This window comes from Mustela lutreola, chromosome 4 (assembly GCF_030435805.1).
Source record: "Mustela lutreola isolate mMusLut2 chromosome 4, mMusLut2.pri, whole genome shotgun sequence".
NCBI lineage: Eukaryota > Metazoa > Chordata > Mammalia > Carnivora > Mustelidae > Mustela > Mustela lutreola.
In genome coordinates this window covers 180,916,122-180,941,732 of record NC_081293.1, presented here as the reverse complement: position 1 = coordinate 180,941,732, position 25,611 = coordinate 180,916,122, and the positions used below count along the sequence as shown (strand labels likewise).

The 25,611-nt window shown below is 39.1% G+C and overlaps 1 protein-coding gene across 3 annotated transcripts in view; it reads left to right on the top strand.

Annotated features, from left to right (window-relative positions):
* COPG2 (COPI coat complex subunit gamma 2) overlaps window positions 1-25,611 on the top strand; it is a 116,535-nt gene that overhangs the window by 14,013 nt on the left and 76,911 nt on the right. For 2 of the 3 annotated variants that reach the window (XM_059171871.1, XM_059171873.1), the window contains 5 exons: window positions 8,073-8,152; window positions 16,292-16,367; window positions 17,839-17,931; window positions 19,247-19,333; window positions 20,373-20,530. In XM_059171871.1, the coding sequence (XP_059027854.1) occupies window positions 8,073-8,152; window positions 16,292-16,367; window positions 17,839-17,931; window positions 19,247-19,333; window positions 20,373-20,530 (494 nt within the window). The remainder of the gene's footprint in view (window positions 1-8,072; window positions 8,153-16,291; window positions 16,368-17,838; window positions 17,932-19,246; window positions 19,334-20,372; window positions 20,531-25,611) is intronic. The other variant, XM_059171872.1, reaches the window with a different exon arrangement.

The following is a 25,611-nucleotide window of genomic DNA, read 5'->3' as shown; positions in this document are numbered from 1 at the left end:
TGATATTCAAAACATATTTCTGTTCTCTTTCTAGCCATGATGCAGTCAAGGGGTGAGGCTTATTCTGCTACTTATTCTGCAAATACCTAGAAAGTCAAAATATATTACACAGTAGTTTTTAGACATTAGATTAACAGGCATCCCAGGATTGTGATCCGAAGAAAAAGAAAAACTAAGTGAGCTCTAGGATTGCGTTAGCTCACTGCCCAGAGGCAAATCACAGGTGTCAGGTCAAGGAGGGCACACTGAAAAAGAGCCTAGTTATCTCTCTGGAGTATGGGAAAGTCAACCGAGAAAGCACAAATTTGTAGAGCAGAGTAATAGGAAAGAAGTCAGGGGAGAGGGAGAGAAGCAAGAAAGGAAGGAGGTAGTTCCAGCAATTTGCTGAGGGATTCCCCTTGAATCCCTGGGTAAGAATTGATATGTGCTTATGTAAAAGTGAACTTCCCAAGGCTAAAGAAAGAATCACCAGAACACAGGGCTGGGAAGAGTCCCCATTTCCAGCTAGGGAGAACAGAAAAACCTTGTCATTTGGTATAGTTCTCAGAAAGGCATCACTTCAGCAATGGAGACATATGAGACTTGTGCTAAAGCTTAAAAAGGCTTAAAAGTAAACCTCAAAAGTAAAAATACTGATTCCAGGTTTTTAATCTCATGAAGAGTAAAGTATCATACTACGTAAAAGAATACAACAAAATCTAGCATCTAAACTTGACAGTGTACTGCATCCAATGAAAAATTATGAGGTAAACCAAGAAGCAGGAGAATATTTTCCATAACCAGGAGCAAAATGGATCAATAGATCCAAAGCCAGAAGTGATATAATGATGGGAAGAGCAGATGATGAAATAAAGCACCCATTATATATAGAGACTTTGTGCCTAAAAATATATAGAAAGACATAAGAATGAGGAGCAAAATGGAAGGCATCCAGAGAGACCCAAGTGCACCTTCTAGAAGTTAAGGCAAAGAAATTTATATGAGCTTGCATGTAAAATGAAAAATACACCTCATGGGGTTAATAACAGATTAGAGACTGTAGGGGAAGAAAAAAATCAGTAACCTTGAGGACAGATAGAAATTATCCAAAATGAAACCAAGAGAGAAAAAAGACTGAATAAAAACGAACAGAGCATTAGTGGGGTAATAGTTTGGAGGTTCTTTTAGTGGTTACCCTACAAACTACAACATGGTTATTTGACTTCAGAATCTAATATTCATCTTTATCTTGTACCTGTTCGTGGAAGATTTGAGAACCTTAGGACACTCTTATTTTGTATATGAATATTTAAACATATATGTGAACATATTTATCCTGTGTGTCATAACACATCATTTCTTGTGGGTTTTTGGGTTGTTCATTGCAATTTATCCATGTCCTCACCACTTTCTAGAGAAAGTCTTTATTTGTTTATTTTAAAGTTTTTATTTATTTATTTCACAGAGAGACACAGTGAGAGAGGGAGCACAAGCCAGGGGAGTGGGAGAGGGAGAAGTAGGCTTCCCGTTGAGCAGGGAGCCTGAAGCGGGGCTCGATCCCAGGACCCTGGGATCATGACCTAGCCTGGAGGCAGATGCTTAACTGACTGAGCCACCCAGGCACCCCGAGAAATTCTTTATTTTTTAAGAGAAGTCTTAGGTCCACAGCAAAATTAAAAGGAAGGTACAGAGACCCCATTATCAACATCCTTAACCAGAGTGGTAAATTAGTTACAATACATAAGCCTAGATTGGCACGTCGTAATCACACAGAATCCATAGTTTATGTTAATATTCACTCTTGGTGCTATACAGTATAAGGATTTGGACAAATGTGTAATGACATGCGTCCATCATTAAATATTATACAGAGTATGTTCACTGACCTACAGATCCTCTGGGCTCCAGCCAATCATTCCCCATCCTATCCCCCAAACCCTGGCAACCACAGATGCTTGTGCTGTCTCCGTAGCTTTGCCTTTTCTAGAATGTCATGTAGCTGGAATTATATAGCACATATCTTTTTCAGATTGGTTCTTTCAGTTAGTAATATGCATTTAATTTCCTCCATGTCTTTTCTCAGCTTGATAACTCATTTTCTTTTTAGTGCTAAGTAATATTCTGTTTTCTGGATGTACCACAGTTTATCCTTTCACCTACTAAAGGACATCTTGGTTGCTTCCAAGTTTTGGCAATTATGAATAAAGCTGCTATAGAGAGCCAGGCTGGCTCAGTCAGTAGAATGTGTGACCCTTGATCTTGGCGTTGTACGTCAAGCCCTATGTTGGGTGTAGAGATTACTTTAAACATTTTTAAAAATTAAAAATAAAATAAAATTTTTAATAATGCTGTAAGCTTCTGTATGCACCTTGGCCATGCTGATCGACATTTTCAGAATTTCCTGGTACAAATGGAAATGCAGGTTTTTATGTGGACATAAGTTTTCATTTCCTTTAGTTAAATACCAAAGAACATGATTGCTAGATTGTACAGTAAGAGTATGTTTAGTTTTGTAAATCACCAAACCTTCTTTCAAATTGGCTGTACCATTTTTATTTCTACCAACAATGAATGAGAGAGTTCCTGCTACTCCACATCCTCATCAGCATTTGGTGTTATCAGTGTTCTGAATTTTGGTCTTTTTTTTTTTTTTAATATTTTATTTATTTGACAGACAGAGATCACAAGTAGACAGAAAGGCAGGTTGGGCGGGGCGGGGGGGTGGATGGGAAGCAGGCTCCCTGCTGAGTAGAGAGCCTGACGTGGGGCTCAATCCCAGGACCCCGGGATCATGACCTGAGCTGAAGGCAGAGGCTTAACCCACTGAGCCACCCAGATGCCCCGAATTTTGATCATTCTGTTAAGAGTGTAGTGGTATCTTGTTTTAATCTGCCTTTCCCAAATGATATATGATGTGGAGCATTTATAATCTATGAAGAATTCTTGTACTTCAATCGTTATACTTCCATATCTTTATTTGTCATTTGTTTATCTGTTTAAGTGAAGCATCTTAAGGTCGTTGGATCATTTTTACTTAAGTTGTTTTTCTTATTTTTGACTTTTAAGGGGTTTTTGTATATTTTGGGTGACAATCCTATATAAGATAGGTGTTCTACAAACATTTTCTCCCAGTCTGTGGCTTGTCTTCTCATCCTCTTGACATTGTTTTTACTTTAAATAAAGGCTGGGTTCTTTCTCTCTCTCTCTAGAAAAAGGTAGGGGGTGGGGGTTGGTGGTGGTGCCTGGATGGCTTAGTTGGTTGAGCATCCAACTCTCAGTTCATGATCTCAGGGTCATGAGATCGAGCTCTGCATTGGGCTCATGCTGGTTGCGGATGCTGCTTAAGATTCTTTCTCTCCCTCTGCTATTCCTCCCTACCCCCAACCCCCCAAAAAAGGCTGGCTTATTCATTATTTCTTCTATGATCATACTTTTGTCGTTGTATCTAAAAAGTCATCCCAAGGTCATTTAAGTTTTCTCCTAGCAGTTTCACAGTTTTGCATCTTATTTTTAGGTCCGTGATCCATCTTGGGTTAATTTTTGTTAAGAGTGTAAGGTCTGGGGATGCCTGGGTGGCTCAGTGGGTTAAACCTCTGCCTTTGGTTCAGGTCATGATCTCAGGGTACTGGGATCAAGGCTTGCATCAGGCTCTCAGCCCAGTGGGGAGCCTCCTTCCTCCTTTCCCTGTCTTCCTGCCTCTCCCCCTACTTGATCTCTGTCTGTCAAATAAATAAATAAATAAAATTAAAAAAAAAAAAAAAAAGAGTGTAGGGTCTGTGTCTAGATTCATTCTTTTGCATGTGGGTGTCCAGTTGTCCCAGCGTGATTTGGTGAGGAGACAATCTTTGATTTGCTGTACTGCCTCTGTTCCTTTGTCAAAGATCAATTGAGTGTATGTATACACGTTCATTTGTTTGTTCTGTAGCTCAACCAGACTACCTCGTTACTGTGTACCACTTTTCCTCACTCTCCATTTCTTGCTATATTTCTGAGTTATTACCTAGAATAATAATTTTCCTGAGCCTAAAGAATATACTTTTTAAAATCTTGTCCTTCCTAGATGTTAGATATTTCATCCTCTGCCTGGAAGGCTCTGGGCTTGTACTTTGTGGCTGTGAGGTGTTTGCTTTTCTGAGTTGGCATCTGTGAATTTCACTTCATTTTATCTTTGGCTACATAGTGAAATTTTTTGTTCCTATTTTATTCAACATTTCAGTGTATTTGTTTAGGCATTGTGTTTCAGTGGTCACCGGCACATCTTTGCCAACACTTTGTATTGTCACTCTTTTTAATTTTACCCATTTTGGTGGGTGTGAGGTGGTATCTGAAATATGCTTTTTTGTATTTCCCTTATGACTAATGTTGAGGGCCCCACGCTCCCCATTTTTTGTGCTTTAGTTCAATTTTTTTTTTTTTAATGCTTTCATGTTTTATTCAAAGTCTAACATGTAGAGTAGCTGGCATAGCTATCTTTACCTGTCAGAAAGCATCTCAGGATGAAGTTAACTCACAGCTTTCTTTCTTTTTTTTTAAAAATTAACATATATTATTAGCCCCAGGGGTACAGGTCTGTGAATTGCCAGGTTTACACATTTCATAGCACTCACCATAGCACATACCTTCCCCAATGTCTATAACCCAACCACCCTCTCCCTCCCCCCTCCCCCTGGCAACCCTTAGTTTGTTTGGTGAGATTAAGAGTCTCTTATGGTTTGTCTCCCTCTGGATCCCATCTTGTTTCATTTGTTCCTTTCCTAACCCCCAAATCCCCACATTGCCTCTCAACTTCCTCATATCAGGGAGATCACATGATAATTGTCTTTCTCTGATTGACTGATTTTGCTCAGCATAATACCCTCTAGTTCCATCCACGTTGTTGCAAATCGCAAGATTTCATTTCTTTTGATGGCTGCATAGTATTCCATTGTGTATGTATACCACATATTCTTTATCCATTCATCTGTTCATGGACATCTAGGTTCTTTTCATAGTTTGGCTATTATGGACATTGCTGCTATAAACATTTGAGTGAACGTGTCCCTTCAGATCCCTACATTTGTATCTTTAGGGTAAATACCCAATAGTGCAATTGCTGGGTCTTAGGGTAGCTCTATTCTCAAATTTTTGAGGAACCTCCATGCTGTTTTCCAGAGTGGCTGCACCAGCTTGCATTCCCACTAACAGTGTAGGAAGGTTCCCCTTTCTCCATATCCTCACCAGCATCTGTCATTTCCTGACTTGTTAATTTTAGCCATTCGGACTGGTGTGGGGTGGTATCTCATTGTGGTTTTGATTTGTATTTCCCTGATGCCGAGTGATGTGGAGCACTTTTTCATGTGTCTGTTGGCCATCTGGATGTCTTCTTTGCAAAAATGTCTGTTCATGTCTTCTGCCCATTTCTTGATTGGATTATTTGCTCTTTGGGTCTTGAGTTTGATAAGTTCTTTATAGATTTTGGACACGAGCCCTTTATCTGATATGTCACTTGCAAATATCTTCTCCCATTCTGTCATTTGTCTTTTGGTTTTGTTGACTGTTTCCTTTGCTGTGCAAAAGCTTTTGATCTTGATGAAGTCCCAATAGTTCATTTTTGCTCTTGCATCCCTTGCCTTTGGCGATGTTCCTAGGAAGAAGTTGCTGCGGCTGAGGTCGAAGAGGTTGCTGCCTGTGTTCTCCTCAAGGATTTTGATGGATTCCTTTTGCACATTGAGGTCCTTCATCCATTTTGAGTCTGTTTTCATGTGTGGTGTGAGGAAATGGTCCAGTTTCATTTTTCTGCATGTGGATGTCCAGTTTTCCCAACACCATTTGTTGAAGAGACTGTCTTTTTTCCATTGGACATTCTTTCTTGCTTTGTCAAAGATTAGGTGACCATAGAGTTGAGGGTCTATTTCTGGGCTCTCTATTCTGTTCCATTGATCTATGTGTCTGTTTTTGTGCCAGTACCATACTGTCTTGATGATGACAGCTTTGTAATAGAGCTTGAAGTCTGGAATTGTGATGCCACCAACTTTGGCTTTCTTTTTCAACATTCCTCTGGCTATTTGAGGTCTTTTCTGGTTCCATATAAATTTTAGGATTATTTGTTCCATTTCTTTGAAAAAAATTGATGAGATTTTGATAGGGATTGCATTAAATGTGTAGATTGCTTTAGGTAGCATAGACATTTTCACAATGTTTGCTCTTCTAATCCATGAGCATGGGACATTTTTCCATTTCTTTAGGTCTTCCTCAATTTCTTTCATGACTACTTTATAGTTGTCTGAGTACAGATTCTTAGCCTCTTTGGTTAGGTGTATTCCTAGGTATCTTATGGTTTTGGGTGCAATTGTAAATGGGATTGACTCCTTAATTTCTCTTTCTTCTGTCTTGTTGTTGGTATATAGAAATGCAACTGATTTCTGTGCATTGATTTTATATCCTGACACTTTAGAGAATTCCTGTACAAGTTCTAGCAGGTTTGGAGTGGAGTCTTTTGGGTTTTCTACATAAAGTATCATATCATCTGCAAAGACAGTTTTACTACTACTTTGCCGATATGGATGCCTTTAATTTCTTTTTGTTGTCTGAGTGCTGAGGCTAGGAATTCTAGTACTATGTTGAATAGCAGTGGTAATAATGGACATCCCTGCTGTGTTCCTGACCTTAGCAGAAAAGCTCTCAGTTTTTCTCCATTGAGCATGATACTCGCTGTGGGTTTTTCATAGATGGCTTTGATGATATTGAGATATATACCCTCGATCCCTACACTTTGAAGAGTTTTGATCAGGAAGGGATGCTGTACTTTGTCAGATGCTTTTTCAGCATTTATTGAGGGTATCATATGGTTCTTGTTCTTTCTTTTATTAATGTATTGTATCACATTGATTGATTTGCAGCTGTTGAACCAACCTTGCAGCCCTGGAATAAATCCCACTTGGTTGTGGTGAATAATCCTTTTAATGCACTGTTAGATTAGTTCAATTTTTGTGTCTCTAGTTTTATTCTGCTTTGTGGTAGATTTTTATTTTGGTGGTGGGGGAGACAAATATTCTTCAGCTCTGAAGTTTTGGTTTTTATTTTTTGTTTTCTTCTCATGGTTGTTTCATATGGGTGTTATCTGCCCCATTCATCTGACTCCCACTGGCTTTCTCTTTCTTGGGGTGATTTTTTTCTGTGTTTAATTACCGTGAGAATCCTCACTTCCTTCTTCTCTTTGCTTAATGGGCTTAGTAGTCTCCACCTCTTTGTACAGCTTGGAGTCTGGAGCTGGGTCTGAGGCATTTGAGTTTCACTACTTATAAGAAGTGTGACGTCATTGGTAGGGAATGAGGCTAGATAGGCTGGAGGAACCAGGGCCCATAATGTATGAATAAACCAGAGACCAGGTGAGGAGGAGCATAGATGAAACTTTACTATTGTTAGGTGAACAGTTACTTTGGACGGAAATAACTTGGTAATTGAAAATGAAAGTTGGTTATACAAGCACAAATACTTCAAGGAAAAACATCTGCATATGCTGGACTGAGGGAGATATAGAGTCTAATCTCTCTCCATCCATATATTTAAAGTATTTGTAAAAATACATTTTCCAGGATAAGTCTTTCACACTTGGGGAAACCTTTGTCTTTGGAATCACACTGTCAAAGTTTGGATCTCTGCATCAATAGGATTTTTAAATTTTTAGTTTAAATCTTAAAATTTTCACCTCGATGTTGTTCACTATATCAGTGCATCATTTCCTTGTTTAGGAAACAGCAGTGTTCTGAATATTTTCTCATCCAGATATTTTCAAAAGGATTTTTTGAGTAGATGAGAATCTTATTAAGAATAACCTTCTAGGGGCATCTGAGTGGTTCAGTGGGTTAAGCCTCTGCCTTCAGCTCAGGTCATGATCTCAGGGTCCTGGGATCGAGCCGCACATCGGGCTCTCTGCTCAGCGGGGAGCCTGCTTTCCCCTCTCTCTGACTGTCTGCCTGCTTGTGATCTCTGTCAAATAAATAAATAAAATCTTAAAAACCTTCTAAATATATCTACTTGGGGCCCTCACTTCAAGAGTTTAAAGAAGCATTTCCTCATGAATAACCTGTTGCCTTTTATAAATAATTTTTCAGCAAACGCTGAGAAGAATGTGCTACCTTACCATCAAAGAAATGGCTACAATCGCTGAGGACGTGATAATTGTCACAAGCAGGTATGTGAATGGTCAGAACCTAACATGAGGCATTTATGTATTTCATGGAATATTTGTTTTTTTTTTTCTATTAATTTTACTTTTTTGACTGTAAGAAAACTAATAAGAGTTAAAAAAACTTAAAGTATTCTTTCCTAGAATGTGGTTGTCGTCATGTGAAAACCAGGCCTATCTGATAAAGTAAAGAAGTCACAAAGGGTAATGCTATTAGATTTGCTAATACATTTTAAATGTTCATCATAATATGTGAACGCACCCAAAATGTAAATGATGCATTGACATAAAATATTTACAATAAGCATATCAAAAGGCTTGTAAATACAGTATGTAAAGAACTCTTGTACTTCAAAAAAATTCCAAGTGATAATTCATAGAACAATTAATATAAAGGATCTGATTTTTTTTTTTTTAAGATTTTATTTATTTATTTGACAGGGAGAGATCACAAGTAGGCAGAGAGGCAGGCAGAGAGAGAGATAGGAGGAAGCAGGCTCCCCGCTGAGCAGAGAGCCCGATGTGGGACTCGATCCCAGGAACTCGAGATCATGACCTGAGCCGAAGGCAGCGGCTTAACCCACTGAGCCACCCAGGTGCCCCAAGGATCTGATTGTTTTTAATCATTCTCACTAGTAATCAAAAAATGTAAATTAAAAATGCAAATGAGTTATAAGATTTTTACCCATCAAACTGGCAAAAAAGAAAAAAGGTGGTAGGTACTTATAAGGGAGACTGGTATTTTGTATATAATAGGAGGCAGAATAATAAATTGATTCGGGTTTTCTAGAAAGCAGTTTGACAGCATTCAAATGTTAAACATTTGAAAAGCTTTATCCCTCTGACCCAGTAATGCCACATCAATGGAACTATGCTCAAAACATAATCAGAAATAGCACAGGAAGAGTTATATATAATAATATTCATTGCAGTACTGTTTTCACTAGCAGAAAGGGTAAAACAATGTAAATGTCTGCTGTTGGTGAATTTAATTATGTATATATAATTATATGTAATTAATCATGTTATAATCAGATTATGTGGGATTATTTTAATTTTTTTTGACATCTTTAATGATATGGAAAATCCTCATAAAGTACTGAATGAGAGTTGGAGTCAAGCCTTATAGGTTATATAGTCTCCTTTAAAAAATGCTTTATGTATATAGATAAAAATGTATGGATGGAAATATTCTAATGATATATACTGATGAAATATACCGATGATAACAGTAGGTTATCTCTGGTGTCTGGGATTGTGGGTATTTATTTTCTTAAATATTTTGAGAATTTCCCAATGTCCTAGAGTGAGGATGTATAACCCAATTATTAATTATAATTCATTTAAGTGAATTTGGTCTTTGTACAACAACATCAATTTTGGAGGAGGGTGCTTGTTTTTAACCAGCAGTTGTCTTGAATAAGTTTCAATTAATGAAGCTTTCAGCTGAAAATAACAGAAAGGCAGATATAGTCATTAGGCATAGAGTAGCTGGTGTTGGTTCAGTCATGCAACAGTGTGTGAGCACTGGTATTTCTTGAATTTCACATTATTGCAAAATAGATGCCTTCATTACTGGCAGGGCACCATTCAAGGTGGGAGGGGTACCAGGAAGGGGGCCAGTGAGTGCCAGCACCATCTGCCTCTTTTATCAGGTATGCAGTAGCTTTTCCCAAGGCAATTTGTAGATTTCATTTGACACAGCTGTGTTATACGACTCTCGACTCGTTAGGACCAGGAAAGTGAATATTTCGCTTTTAAAGGCCAAGTACTAGGGGCAGGCAAAGGAGAAGGGGTTGAAAGTGGGTATTATATTAGTTAGCTAACAATATTTGCCACAAGTAACGAATGAAAAATCTTCACTTAGGTTGCTTATAATCACTGAATATTGGAAGAGTTAAAAATAGATTAGGGTTTTTTTGTTTTTTTAGCTGTTAGTACTTCCCTCAGAATCCTATTAGGCTGCCCTGAATTATGGTTTTCTTCTAGCTCATTTTAAGATGATGTAGTAGATGTAGTAGGCAGAATAATGGCCCCCCAAAGATATCCCTGGCGTAAGGCCCAGGACCTGTGACTTACACTGCAGAGGGGAAGTAAAGTGGCTAATCAGCAGATAGGGGGAACAGGGTGGATTATCCAGGTGGGCCCCGATAAGGATAAAGGTCCTTAAAAGTGGAAGAAGGAAGTGAAAGGGTCAGTGAAGAGATGGGATGATGGAAGCAGGTCACAGAAGCAAGGTTGCTGGAGGAAGGGGGCCATGAGCCAAGGAGGCCTCTGGCAGTTGGAAAAGGCAAGGAAATGGATTCACCCCTACAGCCTCCAGAAAAGAATGTAACCCTAGATACCTTGATGTTATCCCGTGAGATCCGTGTTGTATTTCTAATTATGGAACAGTTAAGATAAATGATTGTGTTCTTTCATCTTTAAGTTTATGGTAATTTGTTACAGTAGCTATAGAAAATGAATAGATTTTATAACATGTAAATATCACATCAACACATTGTGTACTTTAAAATCGTACAATGTTACATGCTAATTATATTTCAAAGCTGAGGGGGGAAAACTTGGTACCCAGAAGTGGGGCACTGCTATAACAAATAACCGAAAATGTGGTAGTGGCTTTGCCATTGGGCAATGAGTAGATGCTGGAAGAATTTGGGGAACATGACAGAAAAGGCCTACATTGCCCTGAACAGAGTGTTAGTGGAAAGCTGGATGTCAGTGACCTTGGCAGATCCGAAAGAAGTGAGCAGGGTAGAGAAAACTCTTATCCCTATAGAGAATGCTCACAGTGTTTTGAAGGTACTGTTGGTAGAAATATGGATGCTAAAGTTGCTACTGGGAGGGCTCAGAAGGAAATGAGGAAGGTGTTAGCAACTGGAGGGAATGGGACCCTTGTCCTACAGCTGCAGAGAGCTTAGTAGGATTGTGTCCCACAATTATATAGAAATCAGGGCTTGTGAGCTTGGCTGTTTAACTGAGATTTCCAGAATGTCAAGGTGCAGCCTGGTTTCTTTTTACCACTTAGAGTAAAAGTGGAGAGTAGAGAAATGAATTGAGACACCTGTTAAAGAGCCAGGGGTTCTTTCTAAATACATTATTGTGTTGTACACCTGAAACAGATAGGTTATGTCAGTCATACCCCCTGCCCCCAAATAAGAATTCCTGATGTGGGAAAATTTCAGCCTACCAAAATGGCAAAGGATGCTAAAAATCAAGCCATTCAGTAAGAAAGTGTGCTCTGTAGGAAAAGTCAAAGGAGTTACTCTGCAGCCTTTTGCTAACACCTCAGAAGCATGAAAAGGTCAGAGAGTCTTCACTCACACACAACACTACTAAGAGATCAGGAGTGTGAGTCATAGATTCCCTCGGCATCTAAGCAGAAGCCAGAAATACAGTTGGGCCTCCTTAGGCAAGTTCTGTGGTGGAGGCCCTCGTCTGAGGGAGTGAGGCCCTGCCTGTCTGTGGGGTCCTGGAAGGCTCGTGAGACGCTTGCAGCAGCAGCACCACGGCCAGTCTGGATGAAAGGGATGGAGGGAGACAAAGTGAAAGAAGGTTGTCAGGGTCCCAAATTCTCCCAACAGGATACCGGAGGCTGAGAAGACTGCTCAGCTTTAAACCCATGCCGCCCTCACAGAAAGGAAGGATGGCTCTGAGGGCAGGGTACAGGCCCATAGCGTGGAGCTGGGAACTGTGGAGAATTCTACCCAGCAGCTGAAACCTTTGCCAGTTTGCCTGGCTGGATTTCAGAATTGCTTGGGACCAGTGACTTTTTTTTTTTTTTTTTCCTTCCTCATTCCATTTTCTCCTTGTGAACAGGACAATCTAAGTGCTATCCTGTGATAGCCCCACCATTGTATTCTGGGAGCAGAGAACTTGTTTTCTAGTTTCACAGGCCCACAGGTGGAGAGAAATTTCTCTTTAGGAGAGAGTATACCCAGTCTTACCTGTACCTAACTGAGCCGATTTTTGATAAGGTCAGGATTTTTGAGTCAGTGGGATTTCAATGAGCTTTTGGGCTTAGAGTTGGTGCTGTAATGCCTTGAGATCTGGGGGGGATCTTGGCGTGGGGTGAATGTATTGTACCTGTGAGATGGCTGCAGCCTTGCTGACACAGTGACCTTAGCCCCGTTAGCCCTATGTTGGACTGCTAATCCACGGAACTGTAAGACAGTACATTTTTATTTGAAGCCACTAATCATGGTCCTCTGTTACAGCAAGAAAAGAACTGTAATAGAGTAGATGACCACTCTGCATATGTAGACTGTTGTGTGACCTGAGAAACCATGGAGATTAAGAAAATCTGAAGGCAGACACTTCATAAAATGGTATACAAATGGCCAATAAATACATGGAAACGTTCTCAGTAGTATTAGTCCTGAGGGAAATGCAGATTAAAACCTCAGTGAGATATTCTTCCATACCCACCAGAATCTGTTAAAATAACAAAACCTGACAGCACCAGAATCACCAAGTATATTGTAGGTGGGAATATAGATTGATACAATTGCCTTAGAAAAACCTACACAGAAAACTTATGAGGAAAAAATAACTTAAAGCCCTGAAAGACTCAAAGTTTGCTTGAACAAATGTTTCTGCATAGATCAATTAAACAAAGATTTCAGTATTCTCTAAATTAATTTCAGTAAATTCAGGGCAATCTCAGAAAAAAATCAACAGGCTTTATACTATGGAGTTAGAAAAGTTGGTGCTAAAGTTTGTGTGGAAAAACAAACATTTAAGAGTAGCCAGGAAACAACTGTAGAAAAACTGTGAGCCCTACAGGTCTGTGCAGTATTAAGGCCCTGGACACTTAACAGTGTGATATTGGTGGATGGAATAAAATTGTGTGATGACTCTAATGAGTCACCTTGGCCATGCTGATTGACATTTTCAGAATTTTCTGGTACAAATGGAAAGCATAGAATCAGATCCAAATACATATGGAAATTTAGTGTACGCCAAAGTGGTATTTCCAGTCACTGGGATAAAGAGGTATTTCCTGATACATGATGCTGGGACAACTGAGTAGTACTTGGAAAAATAAAAGTAGATCTGTATTTCACATCCTATACACAAGTAAACTAAATGGACATGGAATATAAATTTAAAAAATGGAAGCCTACAGGTACCAAAAGAAAACATGAGCGTATTCCTCTTTATTTTTGTTGTAGGGGAAAGTTTTGTTAGGACTGTAATTCCAGAGGCAGTGAAAGAAAAGACTGAAAAAAATTTGACTACATAAGTTTCTTTTAGTTACGTGGCAAAAGCACTACATAGAAGATGATCCAGGGGTTTTGGGTAGGTCTTAGTGGCATGGTTTCTTATGTCCATGGTATCCTACACAACATTGCCACTCCTTTTGTGACAAAAGTGATGTGACCGTAGGCTCATGACTTAAGAGATCCAGTAGTGTTACCATATTCTGTTTCACCTAGGAGCCGACAGCCTGATGCAATGGTGGGATGACCTATGGAATGCTCAGCTGGGGTAGTAGGTTACAGATGGGACCCTATTTAGTTGGAAAATTCTCCTCTAGGATCAGCCTATGCATTAAATGGATGGTCAGTGTAGTGTATGGTACCAAGAAATATACTATGTGGGTCTAGGAATCAAGAGGTGGAAGTAGGACTTCCCATTGACTCCTGGTTCCCACTGTTTGAAGCTTGCCTTCAGCTCAGAAATACCCCACGCTTCTAGATCTGTGTGTCTCAGTCACCGGTTGGCAACCACGGGCACCCACCCCAGGTTCCAGTGTCAGAGAAGTCATAGGGCAGACAGAGAGCTGGATTGCACATTGGAAATGATGACTACTATTAGGCTACTTTGGATTATTTATGTAGTGGATTATTTACCAGCAGGTTTTAAAAAAAAAAAAAAAGCTGCTGTCCTCAGTTACCACAGAGGTAATTGACCTTGATCATGGTCTGGAGCTAGGCTTGTTGCTATACAAACATGGAAGAGAGGACTGTATCTAGAATTCAAGGTATGGAGTATATTTTGGTATATTCATGTCTGAGACAGTGGTGAATAGAGAATAGGGAACAACCACTGTTCCACCCCTGCTAAAATCTCCCAACAAAGAGCTCACATCCCTTGGGGTAAAAGTTTGATTCACTTATCAGACACCAGACCAAGAGCACTAAGGTGCTGGCAGAGAGCGAGGGAGATATAGGAGGAGTGATTATGGGAAGGAGATGGTGAACCTCAGTTACGGCTTTGGAATGGGTCATAGCAGCAAGGATTGTACCATATGCCCGTCATTTTCCTGCATCTTGTAGAAAGAACGGATGGTTACCATCGCGGAGGCTCGGTGATTGGTTCATTTTCCTGGAGGACACGTTCAAATTTGAGGGGTGCAAAGGGTGGACGGTTCGGGGTACTGCTTTTGAGCCACCTCCCGTTTTCTCAGCCTTCCCTCTGATCCCTGCTGCACTCGTGGTCCGCCGCTCTGGGCAGGGGCTGGCTCCCTGGCCTCGGTAGTGCCTTGCTCCAGGCACACGCCGTGCCCGCCTCGTGTTTCTCCTCTTGCCCTGCTGTTCTCTGGCACTCCGGTTTGGGCACTCACCTGTGGGAGTTAACATGTGAATTTAACCCAACGGGGAGTTAACACTCTGGATTTAACTCTCTGCCAGTGGCTGAGACCTAGTGGGTAAATTCTTTCCTTTTCATGCCTGCGGCGGCAGTGACCCACTAGAAAAAATTTCTTTGTATTAATTTCCCTCCTTTTTTGCTCACCTTCCTGTCTTCACTTCCCTTCCCTCAGAACACATTCCCAAATAAAGTACCTGTGTCTGTAAGCCTTTGTCACGGCAGCTCAAACTGAGAGAAGCACGGAGCAGAAGTCAGCAAACTTTCGCCTGTGGCTAAAACTGCCACCTCATTTTGTAAATAAAGTTTTATTGGAACAGAGCCATGCTTTTTTTTTTTTTTAAATGTCTTCTGCATGGCTGCTTTCATGCGATGCAGAAGCCAAGGAGAGAGACCTCAGAAGAAACTGAACCTGCCAAGCCACAATTTCTATCTAATTGGAAAAATGCAAATATTTGTGAAAAAGCCTGGTTGATAAATTATTTATATCCCAATAGTGGAAATCTGTGCCACTATTAAAATGGTATTTTAGGTGTATATTTGGATATTTAAAAATATATAAGTACCTAAAATTAAAAGAAAAAACCTACCAATAGGGAAAGCTTATTAAGATATATTAAGTGAAAAAGGGAGGTGCCAGAAGAGTGGAGATTCACCTGCATGTGTTTTTATGTCTCTGTGGTTTTATATATTTTTTAAAAGTTCCTTAAGAAAATGTTAGTGACTGTTCACAATGATTGTCTTTAGTTGAGCGGCACTATAGCCGAGGGTGGGTGAGGCGAGGCTTCGACTTTATATTATGCCTTTCTGAACGTTTTCAATGCATACTCTTATGTGAAGATACTTCTGTAACTAAAAAAAATGAAGAAATTGAAGGACTATCAGTTCTTCACAACTTTCTCCTCTGGCAACCTGATGGAGCAAGTTGGAGTTGTAGGCTGTTTTGGATCCTGTGAAGGGGAGGCGATGGATAGTCGGTTTGGGAGACAGGAAGATAAAAGGGTGAATAACAGCATGTAAGGGCTAAAAACCTCTTTGAAGTATGGACATGGAATTCAGTAGCTCCGTCCAACTCTTCTCCTTATTTCTGAAACGCAGTAGAAAGGTCTGAAGTCACTGACAACTGTCACTTTAGGAAGCCATTCCTGAGAGAGCATGACCTTGAGAGTTAATCATTTTAGTCCATGTCTTTTAAGAAGTCTGATGGGTTTTTAGGAGTTGGGGGATTTCACCATTGTCTTTACTTTTTATGCCAGTTACAAGCACCTAAAGTTATATATTTTGTTTATGTGATAAAGTATATTATTTCCCCTCTCATTAATATGTTAGCTCCGTGAAGGCGAAGACTTTGTTTTGCTTGCTGCTCTAAACTTAGGCTTTTTAAGAGCCTTTTACCCAATAGGTTTAATGTTCCTCTGCAGAAGACAGTCGGTGAATATTTGCTGAATGAATCGCTTCATTAAGATAATTATGGGGACAATGGGAATTAGCTGGGGGTGAGCTCCACAGGAGAGTGTTAATTGATTTCATGGTACCTCATTTGATTTTTCTTAGTCTGACTAAGGACATGACTGGAAAGGAAGATGTGTACCGAGGCCCAGCCATCAGGGCTCTCTGCAGAATCACTGATGTAAGTTCTCTTTGTTTACTGAAGCATCAAAAGGGACAGTGTGTTTATCTACAGGTGGGCGTGTACATGTAATAGGATTCCTTAGTCTGACTTTGTGCGTCTTAGGTATTACAAAAACCACCAGAAAGGCTTTTGTGCCTCCAGGCTTTTTTCCTTTCAGGTTGTCTTTTCCTTTTGTGTATTTAGATTGGTCTCTTTCTCTCTCTATTTGCCCTCCTAGTCAGGGAACATTGCTTGCAGGAGACCAAAACCCATTTGAATTTAGTTTTTTTTGTTTTTGTTTTTGTTTTTAACTTTATTGTAGAGAGTAGATCTTTCAGAATTTGAGGTGAAGCTTACAACAGATGCCAGAGCAAGAAATAGGACATCTCTGAGGAACTCAGCAGCAAGATTTCTAGGATATTTACGATTGTGATCCATCAACTTACCAGGCTCAGGCCTCCTCACTGAAATAGTGGAGAGAACCTGGTTAGCCATCGGCCGGCCTGTGGCCGTGTAGCCATGTAGATGTGAGTCAGGTATTTAACCTTGACTCCATCCCTGACATCTGGGGGGATGAGGTTATAAAGTATATTAGGCTGTCGCTTTCTAGGAACTCTGAGTAGGAAAGGTTAAAAGGAAGGGCAGGCTGAGCATTGCCAAGCATATCAAATAATATTTCAGCTCTATCCATGGTTGGGTATGTTTTATGTGGATGGTTGCAGTCTTCTCAAGTTTTAAAGGTTGTGTAACAGCAAATGGTAAATCTGGATGCTAAGAGGAGTAGTAGAAATGGTACAATGTTCTTTGCTGCTCAACTGTTTGGCTGTGGTGGTTTTTGTTTTTCGTATTTAAATTGATCACAGAAGACGTGACAGAGGCAGTGCTGGCAATAAGGCTGTCTGAGTATTGATCTCCGTCTGTTTACACATCTTCATCTGCTACCAGCCTCCCAGTGCTCAGCTTTCCTCCAGTTAAATTTAAAAAGAACTTTATTTTCAGAGGATTTCCTATTGAGGGCTTACTATAGTAGTATATTAACATGTAATTCTTTGGTATCTAAAATAATCAGGGATTCCATTTGATTGAGAGGATTCTATGGAACCCACATAAAATACATCCCCTTCATACAGAGGTATCTTCAGAATTTCAAAACAGCTCCATCCCCATCTAGGAATTTCTTTTATAACTGCCCTGAGTAAGTTGAGCCTCTCTTTACAAACTGGGATTCTCCACTTTGAGACTATTGATGTCATTGTGGAACAGTTAAGTTTTTTTCCTTCCATATACACTTAAATATTCCTCTTTGAAGATTTTTGTCTGGGTCCTGCCCTCTGGGGTAGGATTACTCTGTTATATGATAATCCTTTTAATGCTTTCTAAATACTGGCACAGAAACAAATAGATGACTGCTTTTGTAAATGACTTTGAAGCAGTAGTTTTGGGTGAAAATGTTTTGCTTCAACAGCGTTTTCTTTATTCTTGTTACCAGGGAACAATGCTGCAGGCCATCGAGAGATACATGAAGCAGGCTATCGTGGATAAAGTCTCCAGCGTATCCAGCTCCGCACTGGTGTCTTCCTTAGTAAGTGAGCAAGCAGCCGCCTGCTTCTAGCGGCCGTTAGTTTCTACCACAAAAACCAAGTATTACTGCGATTCTCTCCCAAATGAAACATTCACAAAATGTACCTACATCATTTATCCCAGAGGGTTTTATCAGAGGAGCGTTAAAATGGGCAGTTAAAAACATGAAATTTTCCCTCTTGGTATGATGCTGTACAGGTCTCTAAAAAAGTCCTTACTGTCTCAGCAGCCAGTCAACTTACAGTTTATATTTTTCTGAGGTTTGGTTTTGTTTTCTTTCTAATCAAGGTGTGAAAGAGTTCCAGATTCAGTTGAAGTTCCTGATGAAGAAACACAATTGAGATTTTTCTTTTCAGTGATAAAATCTGGATATTTGTATCTCAAACAGTGTACCCAAAACTTATGTAAATTCCTCTTTTTTTTCCTTTTCTGGCTTAATGAATATCATTTATTCGTATGAAATCTTTATATGTTCCACGTTTTAAGAATAAATGTACATTAAATCTTGGCTTAAAAAAAAAACACCTGGGAAATCTTCATGTTGAAAGGTTTTGGTAATTAGCGTTCTGTTGTATACATAATGAAGATGGGCTTAAGAGAAAGTGGTGGACAGGCAAGACACTGGCTGAGTTTTTAAAAATTTTTGTTTATTTTTTAAATCATTGTGACCTGTACTTCTGCCTCTTGCTGCTTTGTCCTCTACTTTCCATAGCATGTGTGGTGTGCTTTAGTCCAGAGCCTCTTGTCCCACTTTTAAATTTCTTACCGGAAAGTGGTCTTTGTTTCAGCAATACTTTTTCTTTCTCCTGTTTATCCAAACAAAATGCATTCATCACAGCCTTATCACATTGCATTTGATGAGAATCGGTTGTTCCTGGGGGAATGGATTAGGTTAGACCCAGAAGAGGTTATGGGTCTGGAATATAGTTGGTCCAGCAGGGGATATATCAGTACTGTTTCTCTCTCTCTCTCTTTTTCCCTTCCAATTGAGTTCTGCTTCCTGGAAGTAGAACCTAGAAAGCGAACGTTATTAAGCACCTTCGAGTCACTAGCCCTTCCTTTGCTGTCCGTCCCTTCGCATCGCGTTCTTTCATGCATGTCTCTCAGCGACCCCCCACCCCCACCCCAACATCTTGGAGAAAGTTTCTGGTTTATTAATTGCCTTGTGAGTAGAGATTTGAAATAGATTACTAAAAGCTACAGAGTTGTCTCTCTCATTTGGAAATGTCTGTTAGTGATTTTCTAAGAAAACCAGTTCACGCTTGCAAACCTCTAGTCACCGTGCATGATCTCCTCTTACTTTGCTCTGTGTCTAGCACATGATGAAGATAAGCCATGATGTGGTTAAGCGCTGGGTCAACGAAGCCCAAGAAGCCGCTTCCAGCGACAACATTATGGTCCAGGTACCACCATCGAGTCACACTGGGTCTTGGGACCAGATTTCTTTAACCCTCCATCTTAGGGGCAATGTGTTGACTCCCCAGATGTGTACTAGCTAAAGGCTAATACGGAGTGGCTTATTAGTACGTATTCTCAAGTACGTATCCCACTGATTAGAATTACTGTCTGAGGCCCTGCTAGTGTTTCTTAAAAGCTGTAGGAAAGTTCAAGAAAGATTCTTACATTCAGTGGTGGTTGGAGATGCTCATTCCAAAGGTCCTTCATATTGCATTTCCTACCTTTATTTGAAAAATAATTTGTGATGAAGGATGTCCCAGTTCTAGGCTTTTCAGAACTTTGTTATGGTAGACATTACACAAACAGTGAAGAGTAATTTTTAGTTGTGAAACTTAAAAACCTTCTTGGGAAGATCTTTTGATACTCGTTAGTTCCTAATTAAAAGGAATACTATTAAAATTTTAACTGGCAATTTTGTGTACTTGAGAGGATATGTATTCATCCCCTTTCAGTGTTTACAATTTCTCATGTTAGCATATTCAGTTATGAGGAAACAGAGTAGTAATTTTTCCCTCAAGGAACATTCTCACTCTTTTAACTCTTACTGTGTTTTTACACAAAGTGCCACCATAATTACACTCTTTAAGTCTGCTTTAGGAGTTTACTCCTTTAACTACTAACATGGCCGCAGATGACTTAAAGCCACTAACAGAGACCTGTGACACTGGTAAAGCCTGGGACCCGAGAGCCTTTGTCCTAAGGATGTGTGGGGCCACGCTGAACCTTCTAGAGCCATCTTCGGATTGTAGGTCACCTCTTTAATACCGCTGGTCCAATCTGAGTCTTTGATTTCTGGGGGTGAAGCTCTTATCCTCTCAGTCTTGCCTGTGTTTGATTCAGTATGCAAAAGATATTCTATTGGTATACATTTCACTTGGGTTTCTCTTTACTAAAAATCTAGGGCCACATGATTTGATTTTCCTGGAAGTTTGTCCTCTCTCTCCTCAGCTTTCTGTGTGTGACATCGTTTTTCTTGTTCTTCAGTACCATGCATTGGGAGTCCTGTATCACCTCAAAAAGAATGATCGCCTTGCTGTTTCTAAGATGTTGAATAAATTTACTAAATCTGGTCTCAAATCACAGTTTGCTTACTGCATGCTGATCCGAATTGCCAGTCGCTTACTAAAAGAAAACGAAGAGGGGTAAGTGTCTTCACCTAAACCCCAGTTATTTTCTGTTTGCTGGGTTAACCTACTTCCGAGTTTATTTCCTTTCTGTGTTTTTTTTGGGGGGTAGTGCTGATTTTACAGATGGATTTGGTGTTTTCCAAATAAAGGAAATTCATGGGATTCTAAGTAATGCAATCTTTTTAAAGAATTTACCTTAATGTATGCTCTGGCATATGTGTTTAATAGATTATGATTGCAAATAATATGGTAAGAAACTGATACTGAACAAGAAATACTTTTGGATTTTAGGGTGTGCAATAATGTGAAAGCTAGAAGTGACATGAAGAACCTTGTTTGTTCCTTTTATTTTTATAAAAGAATATTGAAGTGCTGTATTTAATGATTTATTTATATAAAGGGCATGAAGGAGGAAAAGAGAATTTCACATTTGTAAGGCTCAGATCATTCATGAAGTAGTGTTACATTATTTGATGGTAGGCTATGATAGTAGAAGGATGAATATTGTAATCTCTTAACTAACCACAAAAAAAGAAAATAGATCTAGCATAAATGTCAATAGAGAAGATAAAATGGAATATTAAAAAAAATATATTCGGTTGAGCTTCCTGCTTCTGGTAATGGTGGAGTAGCTTGTTCATACTAGTCCTCTGCAAATACTTCTGTCATTAATACAAAACTTTGCCTTCCATCAAAAGTAGAAAAACCCACCACTGTTTGAAGTACTGGTGAGTGGTGAAAAGTAGGAAAAACTGAAAGGAAGTTGATGTCTGAGAGGCAGAAACTGTAATAAGTGAGATTTCTATATTTCTGGCTAGTCTCCTGAGATCCTACAGTTCCCAGATGTGGGATCACAGAAAGCCAGAGTATTTACTGGACAAGAGGGGTCAGAATATAGTTTGAGATTGGAGGAGTGATGAAAACCTGTGCTGGAAATCCTGAAAGGAGGGAGCCTCAATTAGGGTAAGCCCTACCAAGGCCATTTCAAACTCTGCAAAACTCTGTGGTGTATATACAGTAAAAAATTGATAGACATGCAAAGAATTTAGAAAATGTGACTAGTAGTTAAGAGATAAAGCAGTCAACAGATACTGACTCAGATATGCCCTGGACATTGGAATCAGCAGACAAAAACTTGAGCAGATTTATAAAAGATGCTTTCAAGAGTTTAAGTGGGAAATAGTTATAATGGATCAGTGGGGGAAATGAAAACTATAAAAAGGGACTAAAAAGATATTCCAGAGCTTTAAATTCCTTGCCAGTCAGAATTCAACCAGAGAAGCAGAACCTGTAGCAGATAAATATATAAAGAGATTTATTACAAGGAATTGGCATTTGCAGTAGGAGCTTGCTAAGCAAGTCCAAGATCTTTAGGGCAGGCTGTTGGGAAGGGAAGATACCACAGGCAGGTTGGAACTCGGGCACAGGGTGAAGCTGCTGTCCACTGGTGGAATTTGTCATCTCACATTTTACTATAAGCAGCAAGATGAAACCAGGTCACACCTTCAACACTTTCCCTGGAAAATTCCCTCCAGTAAAGAGTCAGGTTCATTATCTACAGGTTTTATTTTCCCTATAACTGCAGGACAAGATTTCGCTAATCTCTCCACTAACCTATAACAAGGATCCATTTTACTCCAGTTTACAATAACTTCTTCTTCCTTCTGTGCTCTTGCAGGATCCCCCAAGACTGGATTTTCCCCCTTCCTTCCCTTTTAATTCTAGTATAGTTAGCATACAGTGTTCTGTTAGTTTCAGGTGTACAGTATAGTGATTCAAGAATTCCATACATCACCCAGTCCTCATCAGAACAAATGCACTCCTTAGTGAGATAACTCCTGTTATCTCACCCCCATCCACCTCCCCTCTGGTAACCATCAGTTTGTTCACTATAGTTAAGAGTCTGTTTCTTGGTTTATCTCTCTCTTTGCTTTATTTGTTTTGTTTCTTAAATTCCACATATAAGTGAAATCATATATTTTTCTGACTTATTTCACTTAGCATTATACTCTTGAGCTCCATCCATGTTGTTGCAAATGGCAAGATTTTGTTCTGTCTTATGGCTGAATATGGTTGTGTGTGTGTGTGTGTGTACATACACACACACATACCCAGTCTTCTTTATCCATTGATTTATCGATAAACACTTGGGCTGCTTCCATAACTTGCTTACTGTAAATAATGCTGCAGTAAACATAGGGGTGCATGTATCCTTTTGAATTAGTGTTTTTTTTTTTTTTAATAGGGTGACTATCATGGGGTATTTTTATTTTTAACTTTGAGAAACCTTAAACTCCATATTGTCCTTCATAGTGGCTGCACCAGCTTGCATTCCCACCAAGAGTATGAGTGTACCTTTTTCTCCACATCCTCACCAACACTTGTTGTTTCTCATGTTTTGTTTTGTTTTGTTTTTTAAAGATTTTATTTATTTATTTGAGAGAGAGGAGGTGAGAGAGAGCATGAGCGAGGAGAAGGTCAGAGGGAGAAGCAGACTCCCCATGAAGCTGGGAGCCCGATGCAGGACTCGATCCCTGGACTCCAGGATCATGACCTGAGCCGAAAGCAGTCGTCCAACCAACTGAGCCACCCAGGCCTCCCGTTTCTCATGTTTTTGATTTTAGTCATTCTGACAGGTGTGAGGTCGTGTCTCTGTGGTTTGGGGTTGCATTTCCCTGGTGATGAGTGATAGAGGGTATCTTTTCATGTTCTTTTGACCATCAGTATTCTTCTTTGGAGAAATGTCTGTTCATGTCTTCTGCCCATTTTTAATTGGATTGTTTTCGGAGTGTTGAGTCTTAGAAGTTCTTTATATATTTTGGATACTAACTCTCCATCAGATATGTCCTCTCCTTGCAAATGACCTCTCCCAATTAGTAGGTTGTCTTTTAGTTTTGTTGATTGTTTCCTTTGCTGAGCAGATGCCTTTTATTCTGATGAAATCCCTATAGTTCATTTTTGCTTTTGTTTCCCTTGCTTTAGGAGATGTATCTAAAAAGATACTGTTACAGCCAGTATCAGAGAAATTACTACCTCTGCTCTCTTCTAGGTTTTTTTATGCTTCCAGGTCTCATATTTAGGTCTTTAATCCATTTTGAGCTTATTTTTATGTATGGTGAAAGAAACTGGTCCAGTGTCATTCTTTTGCAGGTAGCTGTTCAGTTTTCCCACACCATTTGTTGAAGAGACTGTCTTTTTCCCATTGCATATTCTTGCTCTTTTTGTAGATTAGTTGACCTTATATTTTTGGGTTTATTTCTGGCCTTTCTATCCTTTTCTTTGAATCTGTTAATCTGTTTTTGTGCCATTACCATATTGTTTAGATTGCTACAACTTTGTAGTATAACTTGAAATTGTGATACCTCCTGTATGGTTTTGTTTTTTTTCAAGGTTGCTTTGCTTATTTGGGGTTTTTGTGGTTCCATGCAAATTTTAGGATTGTTTGTTCTAGTTCTATAAAAAAATACTGTTGATATTTTATTAGGGATTACATTAAATCTGTAGATTGCTCTGAGTATTATGGACATTTTAACAATGTTTGTTCTTCCAATCCATGAGCATGGAATATCTTGCCATTTGTGTTCTTTTTAATTTCTTTCATTAGTGTTTTATAATTTTCAGAGTACAGGTTTTTCACCTCCTTGGTTAAGTCATCCCTAGGTATTTTATTATTATTGGTGCAATTGTGAAAGGGATTGCTTTAGTTTCCTTCTGTTTATTATTAGTGTGTAGAAATGCAGTGGGTTTCTGTGACATTGACGTTTTTCATCCTGTGACCTTACTGAATTTATCAATTCTAGTAGTTTTTTGGTGGAGTCTTTAGAATATATACTATACTATATATAGTATATGCAAATAGTGAAAGTTTTATTTCTTCCCTACTAACTTGGATTCCTTTTATTCCTTCTTCTTGTCTGATTGCTATGGCTAAGACTTCCAGTACTATGTTGGATAAAAGTGGTGAGAGTGGACATCCTTGTCTTATTCCTGATCTTAGGGGAAAAGCTTTCTGCTTTTCACCATTGAGTATGTTAGCTGTGGTTTTTTCATTTAAGGCCTTCATTATGTTGATGTATATTCCCTCTAAACCTACTTTGTTGAGGGCTTTTATCATGAATGAATGTTGTAGTTTGTCAGATGCTTTTTCTGAAGTGATATGGTTTTTATCCTTTTTCCTATTGAAGAGATATATCACATTGATTGATTTGCAAATATTTAACTACCTTGCATCCCTGGAATAAATCTCACTTAATTGTGGTGAATGATTTTTTTTTTTTTAAGGATTGTTGGATTCAATTTTTAATGTATATATATTTTAAAATATTTATTCATTTATTTTAGAGAGAGCATAAGTGGGAGGTGCAGAGGGAGAAGGAGAGAGAAACTCAAGCAGATTCCGTGCTGAGTATGGAGCACTACACAGGACTCAATCTCACTACCCTGAAATCACCTTTTGAGTTGAAACCAAGAGTGGGATACTTAACTGACTGCAGTCACCAGGTGCCCTGATTTGCTAATATTTTAGTGAGGATTTTTGTATCTGTGTTCATCACAGATTGTAGTACTTTTTTTTTTTTTTGGTAGTGCCTTTATCTGGTTTTGGTATGGGGGCAATACAGGCCTCATAGTTTTTATTCCTCTTCTATTTTTTGGAATAGTTTGTGAGGAATAGGTATTAATTCTTTAAATATCGGGTAGAAGCCATCTAGTCCTGGACTTTTGTTTGTTGGGAGTTTTTTGATTATGGATTCAGTTTTATTGCTGGTCATCTATTTAAGTTTTCTATTTCTACTAGATTCAGTTTTGGGAGGTTATGTTTCTAGAAATGTATTCATTTCTTCTAGGTTGTCCAGTTTGTTGGCATATAGTTTTTCATAATATTCTATTGCAATCCTTTGTATTTCTGTGGTGTGGGTTATTATTTCTCCTCTTTCATTTCTGATTTTTCTGAGTCCTCTCTTTTTTGATGAGTCTAAGGGTTTATCAATTTTGTTGATCTTTTCAAAGCTGATCTTTTCAAAGAACCAGCTCTGCTTCTTTGATCTCTGTTCTGTTTTTTAGTTTATATATTGTTTATTTCTGCTCTAATCTTTATT